Below are 12,036 nucleotides of genomic sequence, written 5' to 3'. Positions count from 1 at the left end.
GAGAGAGAGAGAGAGAGAGAGAGAGAGAGAGAGAGAGAGAGAGAATTAATGTATCACAATGTCAATCAGATTGGTCTCTCATCATCATCATCATCTACTCCTACAACTATTGACGCAAAGGGCCTCGGTTAGATTTCAACAGTTGTCTCTATCTTGAGCTTTTAAATCAATACTTCTCCGCTCATCATCTCCTCCTACTTTACACTTCATAGTCCTCAGCCTTGTAGGCCTATGTCTTGTAGTGCCTTCTGGAGCCCAATTAAAGGTTTGGTGAACTAATCTCTTGGGGAGTGTGAAGAGCATGACAAAACCATCTCCATCTACCCCCACCTTGATCTCATCCACATATGGCACTCGAGTAATTTCTCTTATAGTTTCATTTCTAATCCTGTCCTGCCGTTTTACTCCCAAGATTCTTCCGAGGGTTTTGTTACCACATCTACAAAATCTGTTGGATATTCTTTCATTGTCATACCATGACTCATGTCCATACAGTAACTATGATCTCACTAAAGTGATATATAGCCCGATTTTCATATGTATTTCAAGCGATTTGATTTCCAAATTTTACTTAACCTAGCCATTGTCTGATTTGTTTTTTCAATCTTTCATTAAATTCCAATTCTAAAGACCCTGTATTAGAGATCATAGTTCCTAAGTATTTAAATGATTCTACTCATTAATCCGTTCTCCTTCCAGTGATATTTCATCTTCCATTGCATATTCCGTTCTCATCATATCTGTCTTTCTCCAATTTAGCCCAACCTCCTATGATATTTCATGCATTCTGGTAAGTAAGCATTACAAATCCTGTGGTGTTCTTCTAATAAGGGTAGCATCATCAGCATACTCTAGTCAGCTAGTTTCCTATTACCAATCCAGTCCAATCCCTCTCGCCCACCCCCAGCTGTTCTGTGTATTACAAAATCCATGAGGAGGATAAACAACATAGGTGACAACACATTCCCTTGGAGTACTTCACAGTTCACTGGAAATTCATTTGATAGGACTCCACTAACATCAACTTTGCACTTACTATGCTCATGAATAGAATGAATAGATTTTGCATATTTAAGAGGAACTGCATAATAACGCAGGACTCTCCAGAAAATTGGCCGGTGCACACTATCAAAGGCTTTTTCATAGTCCACAAATGTCAAAAATGGATTTCTATATTCTACATATTGCTGTACAACATTTCCTAAAATGCGTATTTGGTCAGCACAACTTCTATTTTTTCTAATTCCTGCCTGTTCATCTTTCAGCTTTTAATCAATATTTCTCTAAGTCTCTTTAGAATAAGCCTCCAATATATTTTCATGACAACTTAAGTAAGTGTGATGCCTCTGTAATTATTGCAATCAGTCAGATCTTTTTTTTTGCAATTTTCAGCAACACTCCTAGCTCCCATTCATGAGGCTTTGCCTCTTCATGCCACATTCTACAAAATATTCTCCCAGTTTATAAATACTAAATAAAAATTTAAAATTAGTAATTGGAATGTTAGAAACATGAATCAGATTAGGAAGTTACAGTGAGTGGAGAGTTAATTTATGAGATATAATTTGGATATCTTGGCCCTAAGTGAAACGCATTGTAAGGGGATTAGTGAGGAAATCTTAGACCAAGGCAATATATATATATCTATTCAAGAAGAACAGATGGAGTTGGAAGAGAAGGGATAGGAATGATGATGGCACCAAGAGCAGAGAAGGCTTTAACTGAGTGGAGAGGTGTAAATAGTAGAGTGTTACTTGCAAAGTTTAAATCAAAGCAGTACAATATGAGTATTATAATTTGTTATGTGCCAACAAATGATTCCCATGAAGAAAGGAATGAATACTATGAAGAACTGCTGAGTGCAATAGGTGAGATCCCAGAGAGATATGAAAATTGTGATTGGTGACTTCAATGCTAAAATTGAGAGGAATAGTCAAGGTACTGTATATAAAATGTGATGGGTGTTGATGGTCTTGGCAAGGTTGCAAATGAAAATGGAGTGCATTTTAGAAGTGTCTGTTCAACAAACAATCTTATCATAGGAGGTAATCTTTTCCAGCACAAGGACATCCTCATATATACATGGAATTTACCATGTGGCTATTAAAGTAACCAAATAGATCACATTGCCATTAATAAAGAGGGGAGGAGGACTGAGAAATATAAGACGCTATAGAGGTGCAGGTATTGGTAGTGATCACCAGCTCCTCATTGCTACACTGAAATTAAAACTGAAAGCACCCAACAGAAATGTAGATAGAATACCTAGGTTTTGATACTACTAAGCTTCTAGAAGATGAGCCTGAGAAACATTTGCAGTTGAATGTGGAAATCAATTTACAGTCTTAGAGACTTTAAGAGATGAAGAGTAAGGCAATTAATGAAGAATTGTGGGAATATTAAGAACATATATCACTCAGTTGATAGTGAAGCTTTGAGACATGCTGTTACAAGGAGAAAGCAATGGATATGGTACATGAAGTACTATAAAAAGGAGACAAAGGCAGAAATAGATTGTTGAAATTTTTCTTGGAAATAATGAAAATTACAAGGTAGAGTACTGTATGCTAAGTATTCCATTATTGATAGTGAAGTCAAAAGAAAAGCCAGGAATGACTGGAGAGAATATTTAGTTAGGAAAGCGGATGAGGCTGACAAAGCTATAAATGCAGGAAGTTGCTATGGTGTAAGAATTGCTCATAGAATTATTGATAAAGTCTCTACAGGGACAAAGAAGAAGATGCATATATCCATTAAAAAAAGAGATGGGTCTGTTATAACAACAGAAGATGAAGAAAGACTACGTTAGATAGAACACTTTAGGGAAGTCGTGAATAGGAGATACAAAATAAATAATTTGATTGATATACCTAGATATTATGAAAATCTTGATGTGCCCATGAATGAATTCAGTGTGTTTGAAGTCAAAGCTATCATTAAAAAACCCAGGCGATAGAAAGCACCTGGATACAATGGACCAACTGCTGAGATGATATTGGCTGGGAAGGGAAGAAAGTGACCTCCAAAATACTTACAAGATTATTATGTAGAATGTGGCATGAATAGGTAAAACCTGATGAATGGGCGTTAGGAGTGTTGGTGAAAATGGCAGTTCCTCTGTGTGATTAAGTCTGTTCATGAGTATAACAAGTGCAAATGTTAGTGGAGTCCTATTAAATGAATTTCCAGGGAGCAGTGGAGTACCAAGGGAATGTGTTCTCACCTATGTTGTTTATCCTCCTCATGGATTTTGTAATGCGTAGAACAGTTTTGTGTGATGGAGAAGGATTGGACTGTTTTATAATAGGAAATTAGCAGACCTACAGAATGCTGATATCGCTGTCCTTGTTAACAGAACACCATTGAACTTGCAATGCTTGCTTTCCAGAATGCATGATATATCACACGAGGCTGGGCTCAAGATAGATAGAAGGGAGACAGAGATGATGAGAACGGAGTGTGCAATGGAAGAGGAAATTTTATTGGAAGAATAAAAGATTAATGAGGTGGAATTATTCAAGTATTTAGTATTTATGATCTCTATTATAAAGTCTTTAGAATTAGAGTTTAGTGAAAAATTAAAAAAAATCAAATCAGACCATGGCTAGGTTAAGTAAAATTTGGATATCAGATCACCTAAAATTAGATATAAAATCAGACTATATATTAGTCTGAGATCGGTGTTACTGTATGGACATTAATCATATGACAATAAAACAATCTCCAACAGATTTAGTATATTTGAGAGCAAAGCCCTCAGAACAATATTGAGAGTTAGATGGCAGGACAGGATTAGAAATGGAACTATAAGAGATTACTCGAGTGCAATATGTGGATGAGATCATGGCGAGGGGTACATGGAGATGGTTTGGGCATGGTTTTCGCACTCCCCAAGAGAGGTTAATTCACCACAAGGCACTAGAAGAGTTGGAGATCCCAGACCTACTTGGCTGAGGACTTTGAAGCGTGAAGTAGATGATGAATGGCGAAGTATTGAATTGAAAATTCAAGATAGAGACTATTGGCAAAATTCAACCGAGGCCCTTAGTGTTAATAGGCGTGGAGATGATGATGAATATGATAGCTATTAAGTGAACGCACGTTAACGCTGAATATTTCTAAATATAAGGTTGACATCAATTGTATTGAAACCACATTCAGTCGGTTCTCTTTTGCATTGCAGATGTTAAAATCAAATATATTTTTAGTTCTGCAGATTCTAACTTAATGTGTGTGCTTCCGGACTTTTACTGATGAAGTTTTACTTAATGTTCATTCAGATTATTAGCAGCTAAAACTTATTATTTTGGAGTTGGAGGAGGTATTCTACAGTTTTGTGACTTGGTCAAGAAAAAAGGAGACCTAAACATCAAGACAGTTTTTACACACGAAGAGGGTAAGAAGTTTTAATTTTCCCGTAAAATTCCTATTTTACTCTGCTTAAATTTCCTCACATGTATTGATATAGCATTCAAACTGAAACGTTAACTATGAAGTATCACCATATTCTATATAACTTTTGCAGCATATAAAATACAAGGATATAGAAGGCACATCACAAAATTGTGGTAAAATTTTAGGACCAAAAATGTATCTCTTTCTGTCCCTGACCTTTATAATCCTTCCTCCCCCTTCTTGTTATTTTAAAACTTCTACTAGCATTTGATTACTGTATCTAAATATATTGTTATAATATATTAGCATTTCACATTACACTATCCCAAAAATATTGTGGGTCACTCACTATAGTATTGATATTTATGTGGTATGGTATACTACTGTATGATTTATCATTACACTGTCCAAAAATATATAGAGGGCTTCAACATATCATTATTATTATTGTTATTATATATATATATATATATATATATATATATATATATATATATATATATATATATATATATTGTAAACATTAGTAAAAAAAAAAAATGTGCTGTACTGTATAAGGGGATGTACACCTTAATACAGATGATGGACGTGTTGATGAGCTACAGTAACTGAGGGATTGGCAAGGCTGAACTGAGATGGATGATAATTTAACAAAGCATATATGAGCACCCAAGAGTATGCTTATCTATACTAGATAAACACATTATTGTAATTTTAAATCCAGACCTTCACCTCAGTCTTTAATTATTCCATAGAAATAAGGTGCACTTGAAATATTGACAAATATGAGTACAAAATGATTCGTAGATAACTAACAAAATTTTCTGATTTGAGACAAGACATTGAATGTTATTTTTAATTTTATCACATTTAATATTTGCCTCCTTGGTAAACATTTGAGACATTACATACATTCTTGCCAAATAAATAGCCAGTGGCGTCATGTTGTCCATAATAATTACTACACACTTCCCCATCACCAGTGTATACAGCTATAAGTTCCAAGCAGTGTATGTACAGGAAGATTCCCGTTTTGTCCAAATCTCTGACAGGTGAAGATAATCCATAGTAGCTCCACACCCTGCCTTGAATACATTGGCGAAGAATGGTGTGGGACTCTTACCTCCAACAAACTCCCTAAGACAAGTGAAGATGGTCATCCCACCATCCAATCACCATTCTTGTTCAAATAATGGTGCTGAAAAATAACTTACCTGAGTATCTTGAAATAAACACTTAAACAATATGGTACATTACTAATTATTGCACATATGCATTATACAAGCATTTTCGGTTCAGAAACAGGAGAGGATATGTGATCTGAGTTTCTATACTGTTCTACTTTGTTAGTCAGGGTTTGGACCGCAATGCTGGCTGGCACTAACTGTTTTATATACACAGAAATGTGTCATAAATTCACTACTTATGAGAAGAAAGGTAGCAGGAAATATTTATATCTAAAAATGTACAGGATTACAGTCCAGATGTGTTTCTGCTGACCTGGTAAATGCTTGAAATATATTTATTTAGTGTTAAAATGAATTTGCAAAATTTGTTATTAGATATTTGTTTCCGTTTTAAAGATAAGGTACAGTTTTTCCGGGAATAAACAAAAATGTCTTCAACGTGATCTTGTGTGAGTCTTTTCATGCCATCCATGAGAGGTTTGTTTTTTCGTGACCAGATTATCTGTGTCAGACACTGGGTAAAGGTTCTTACAATACCTCCCCACCCCACAAAGAATAGACTCGAGTGACTGAAGTGTCCTTCGAGATGAATGCTGGTTTAAGCCTGTCTACCGATACCCAGGTAGTTCTGCCTTTCAGTGATATTTCATTGCACTTCTGCTTTCGCTGTAGTATGCGATTAGGTCCCGAGTATGCGGGGTAACGGAAAGTTGGTGTGAATCTATTCTGATATTACAGTGGAACCTCTACACACGATCGTATCTACATCCGAATTTTCCAACATCCGAAGTAAAATTCGAGCAAATTTTTGACTCTACACCCGAATTTTATTTCGACACACGAAGTAGCAATTTTCGTCGTACCGGTTGTATCCGAATTTTTCGACACGCGAAGTACAATTCGAACACGTTCCGACTCTACACCCGAATGTTTTTTTCGACACCCGAAGTAAACAATACTCGTACGCGTAGTCGGTGCTCATAGCGCCTGAAGTGTTTTTTATTTCCGCCGATAGAAGGCAGCACATCGACCTCGGAGGGACGCTCAATTAGCGCGGCTTGGGTCAGTCCTCTGTTCTCGCCGGCTTCGTGTGGTTGTGCTCTTTGCGTTGTGATATTAACTGTGAATTAATAGTGATTTTTTACGTGCATCCATTAACGATAATTTACGTAAATCATGGGTCCAAAAAGGCTTAGTTTTGCCAGTGGTAGTGGTAGTGGTGAGAAAAGGAAGAAGGAAATGCTTTCTATAGAAATTAAGCAGGAAATTATTGAAAAACATGAGCGTGGCATCCGCGTGAGTGAACTTGCTAAACAGTATGGCCGTAATATGTCGACGATCTCGACAATCCTTAAACAGAAGGAAGCTATTAAAGCAGTGAAACCTTCTAAGGGGATCACTATAATTTCCAAACGCCGTACCCCTATCATAGAAGAGATGGAACGACTTCTACTAGTGTGGATTAAGGATAGAGAGATCGTTGGCGACACCATCACCGAAACAGTCATCTGCGAGAAGGCGCACGCCATCTTTACGGACTTGAAGGAGGAGAGCTCTGTGGGTGATGCTGGGGAGAGTTCAACCGAGCCTTCCTTAGATGATTTCAAGGCATCTCGTGGCTGGTTCGAGAAATTTAAGAAACGGTCCGGGATTCATTCAGTTGTTCGCCACGGAGAGGCTGCTAGTGCGGACACAAAGGCTGCAACTGACTTTGTTAAGAAATTCGAAAATATCGTAAAGGAAGAAGGCTACGTAGAGCAGCAGGTGTTCAATTGTGATGAAACCGGGCTGTTTTGGAAGAAGATGCCGAGTCGAACCTACATCACTGCTGAAGAGAAGAAATTGCCTGGGCATAAGCCAATGAAGGATCGGTTGACTCTTGCTCTATGTGCCAACGCTAGCGGGGACTTTAAAGTTAAGCCCTTGCTTGTTTACCATTCAGAGAACCCTAGGGCCTTTAAAGCACACAACGTCGATAAGGATCAGCTTCATGTTTTCTGGCGATCCAACTCGAAGGCCTGGGTCACTAGGCAATTCTTTGTGCAATGGGTAAACCAAGTTTTCGGTCCTTCTGTGAAGAAGTATCTTCATGAGCAGAAATTGCCTTTAAAGTGCCTGCTATGCCTTGACAATGCACCCGCTCACCCCCCCGGACTTGAAGATGATATCTTCGATGAATTCAAGTTCATAAAGGTGCTGTATCTTCCACCAAATACCACCTCTATCCTCCAGCCCATGGACCAGCAAGTCATCTCTAATTTTAAGAAGCTGTACACCAAGCACTTATTCAAGCAGTGCTTTAATGTCACGCAAAGCACCAACTTAACTTTGCGTGAATTTTGGAGGGGCCACTTCAATATCGTGCACTGCTTAAAGATCATTGATCAGGCTTGGGTGGGATTAACTCGACGGACCCTCAATTCTGCATGGAAGAAGCTGTGGCCTGATGCAGTTTCTCCCCGAGATTTCGAGGGTTTTAACCCCGAACCTGATCCCGTGGTCGGTGCAGCGGAAGCCGTAGAGGAAATCGTCTCCCTTGGCAAGTCCATGGGTCTGGAGGTCGACGCACATGACGTTACGGAACTCGTCGCCGAACATCACGACGAACTGACGACGGATGAGCTCAAGGAACTCCATGCTATGTCGGAGCACGAGTGATGACGAGGAAGAGAGCGAGGAGGTAGAACATGTGTTAGGTTCAGCGCAAATAAAAGAGGTGTTAGGAAAATATCAAGACGTGGTCGACTTCATCGACAAATACCATCCAAAGAAATTGCAGGTTTGTCGTGTAGTTTCTCAATTCCATGATGTTTGCCTAACGCACTTTCGAAACATTCTGAAAAGCCGTACGAAGCAATTATCTATCTATGCTTTCTTTAAAAAAACTGCGAAGCGAACTCGCGATGAAGAGGATGTAAGTGAACCGAAGAAAACGGCAAAGAGTGAAGAGGAAGAAAGTGAAACACAGAAAACGGAAAAGAGTGAAGCAAAAGAAATTCAGTCAATTTTAAATGTAAGTGATAGTGATTAAAATTACGTAATCATCAAAAAGAAAAAAAGAAAATGTAAAAAAAAATATAAAATATAAAAATAAAAAAAAAATAAGCTAAGTTATGTTAAAGTTCACTTAGTGTAAGTTAGAATAAGTTACGGTAGTGTTACGTTTATCGTAGTTAACCTCTCTACCTCCTCGCCGTCCGTCCGTCTCCTCTCTCCTCTCTGCGTAGCGAAGACGAACAACACCTGCGCTGGAGTTTCTAAGGTAAAGTGACGCTAAAAACCCGTTTCTTATTTATCATTTTTTGCTAATTCCTCTTATTTACATGTCTATTCTTCTTATTTACATGTCTATTATCTAATTTAGTGTTCATTATTCTCATGGGAAAATTATGTGTAGTAGTTTATTAAGAAGTTATCGTAGGTTTTTGGGCTCAACCACGGATTAATCCTATTTCAATGTATTCTTATGGGAAAATTCGTTTCGACATCCGATCAATTTCTACATCCGAAGTTGGTTCTGGAACGGATTAAATTCGTATGTAGAGGTTCCACTGTATAGGCATATTTGGTACGTTCTGGTTCTATGGCGATATAGGATTTCTCGGCTGAGGTGTCTGTTTTCTTGCTGGAATAATTTCTTCTAATGCTTTATGAACATTGGAGAGTGTTATGATCCATCCTTATCTCCTCTGGAAAGTCTCTTCTTGAAGTTTATTGACCCATGTATGGGCGTAGCTTATTACAACGAACAATAGACATTTCTATATAGAGTGTTTTTTATAATTCTGTGTCCTGATTGGTTTCCTCAAAAACCCCTACTTCAATTACACCATAGAAGATTCTAGATTAAATATATGATGCAATCCTGACCTTGTGTTAAGCCACGTTTCGACCTGTGATGACATTTTTCATAGACAGAGATGTCCCTCAAGGCTCATTTTTTCAAAAAAGGCTGAATCCACTGATTAAGGTAATGACATCTTGGTCCAAACAAGGCAATATCTTTATTGCTGCAAGCACTCTTCCTCGAGGCTTGGTTTGTTTCCAAAATGCTGACGATAGTGAGATGATGACATCTTTGACCAAACACTACAGTAGTCGAATCTCGTCTTGTTGCTCACACTCTGGGAATAAATACGTTTGTCTGTTTTAATAATATATTCCTTCAATATTATTGGATGTACCCATGATAGATGGCATGGTGACTTCAATTGGATCCTAAAATACATCTGTGAGTATTGCTAATGATTGTCTCTTGAGTGTCTCTGCCGGTAAGTTTTGAGGGCTGGGTTTGGGGCTGTTCTCAGTCCTAATAGTCTCCATGACAAATGTTTTTTCTACCTGACATTCTGACATTTGGCGGTGAGAACTGTTTTTAGGTTTTTACACTGTTTTATGGTTTAATTTTGTCCCGAGGTTTGTGACGAAAGATGTTCCATAGGGCTGACATGAAATTAGCTACCCTATCACGGATTATGTATTAGGAAATTTTGGGTTTGCTGACCAATTGTTTGGGGCTTTTACACCGCTTTCTACCCTCTGCTGTCTGACAGGTGTTGCCTTGGGCAATTTTGTATTGGGGAAGAGGTTTTATATCCCTCAGAGGGGAGTTAGGGGCCCTACAATGTAGATGTGAATATGACCGAGGTGGCAATCGGTTGTTTTAAATTCTCCTATCCTGAAATCTGTGTGCCTTGTGATCTTTGATGTCTAACAGGGAAGGCGTTTGTGAGCCTATTTCTTGATGCCTTTCTTCATTACTCTCCATATGTAACACTTAGTTAGGATGCGAATGGTAGAATGGCCCTCCTCCTCAAAACCAATAGAAGATACGGGAAAGGACGTGTGGTACAGTACTTCTCTAGCAAAAAATGAGTGTCTCTCCGTCATCTGTTACGAAATCCCTCCACAAGAGGACGGGATATTGTATCTGGAGCACTGTCGGTATTCTTCATCCTTCTGGTTTCCTTCTATCTCTTGATATGATATCCTGATTTGGACTGTTAATGGTGGAAGAGCCCTTCTGATACCTGATGGTGCAGGAGTACTTGGCGATTGCCAATAAGTGCAGCAGTTAGTGCACACTGGCCAGTAATCTGCATTTTTTGTGAAGTCATGAATGAAGGGCTGATGGTCCGTTTGCACCATAAATTGCTGTCCCTTAATCATGTGTCTGAAATGCCTTTAATTCTTTGTCGAGGGGGAAGTAGCTACAGAACTAATGGCTTTTTTGACATCTTGAAATTATGTTTCTTGTTTATCTGACCTGGAAATCTACCTGTGTGACATCACTCTCATTGAAGAGTGATCAGTAAAATTGGAAAGCAGAAGGAGAGGAGAGGTGTAGCTCAAGCAAATCATGCAAGTGATAAATAAAGATATAGATAGATGAACTAATAATTACCATGGTTTAAATGAACAATGTCTTCGTAGAAATTGAGGAGCAATATTGCTAGGTGTTTGGAAGACCTATCACATAGAATATTACGAGTTTTTCCTAAAGAGATCCCGAGTTACTAGATGCATACTCTTGTAGGGGTAAAGGAATCTTTTTCTTTTGTGGAGTTTCTGGAAATTTTGGTACATCTTATACTAAACACTGGTTTTATGGCCATTAATTCCAACATTCTTGACAACTGCAATTTTAGTTTATGTATTTCTATTACAATTGTGTTGTATCTGTAAGATTCATTATAGAAATTACTGCTTGCTTCTCAATCCTGCAGGTTGAGCTTAAGTAGAAAGGGAAAATAAAACCCAGGAAAGTATGATACTTCATCCTTTCTTAAAGAATATTTTTATAGACTAATCGCACCAGCTCCTTTTTTTCTCATTAAAAAGTTTATTGTAAATGATGTTACATCAGTGGGACCATATTGCAGTCTTTTAATATCATATTCATGTTAAGAGAATAATTTAGTGCTGTTTTAATCTCACAGAAATATTTTAAGTGTTTAGTAGATCAGTACACAGTGAATTACAGTTGACAATATCATATAAAGGAAAATGAAATAATAAAGGTCATGTTTTTCAGTAGTAATGAACTGATGCTTTCATACCATATTTAAGATTCATTAAAATATGAAATACATATCACGCCAATTTTCTGAGTGACACGTTAATAGGGTGTTACTAACATATTTCGGAGACTATTCACTAGATGAAAATTATTCTTGTTTATTTTTCAGGTGTCAGGAGGGAAATCGTAGAATTGACAATGAAAGAAAAATAAAATCAAGTGTCCTTGAATTATGTATTTTGATTAAACCTTGATTTTTTCTCATTGATTATGTCCATTGAAGAGTATTGATCATATATAATTATGGGAACATTCATTTTCCACGTACAAAATTAGTTAGAAATTGCTAATACAAACCACCTCCTTGCATAGCTTTACATTTGATGTCAAAGCAGGCGACTGGATACTGATTATCCAAAAAGATTCTGCTCCCTT

At 37.6% G+C, this 12,036-nt stretch overlaps 1 protein-coding gene across 2 annotated transcripts in view; it reads left to right on the top strand.

Annotated features, from left to right (window-relative positions):
* The window catches only part of LOC137642632 (histidine protein methyltransferase 1 homolog), a 232,482-nt gene extending 220,651 nt beyond the window's left edge, over nt 1-11,831 (top strand). For both annotated transcript variants that reach the window (XM_068375372.1, XM_068375371.1), the window contains exons 8-9: nt 4,281-4,396; nt 11,771-11,831. In XM_068375372.1, coding sequence (XP_068231473.1) covers nt 4,281-4,396; nt 11,771-11,814 — 160 coding nt within the window. In that variant the 3' untranslated portion in view covers nt 11,815-11,831. The remainder of the gene's footprint in view (nt 1-4,280; nt 4,397-11,770) is intronic.
* The last annotated feature ends 205 nt before the right edge of the window (nt 11,832-12,036 follow it).

This window comes from Palaemon carinicauda, chromosome 6, assembly GCF_036898095.1.
Source record: "Palaemon carinicauda isolate YSFRI2023 chromosome 6, ASM3689809v2, whole genome shotgun sequence".
In the NCBI taxonomy this organism is placed as follows: Eukaryota; Metazoa; Arthropoda; class Malacostraca; order Decapoda; family Palaemonidae; genus Palaemon; species Palaemon carinicauda.
Note: the sequence above shows the minus strand (reverse complement) of the source record. Positions and strands in the feature narration are given on the sequence as shown.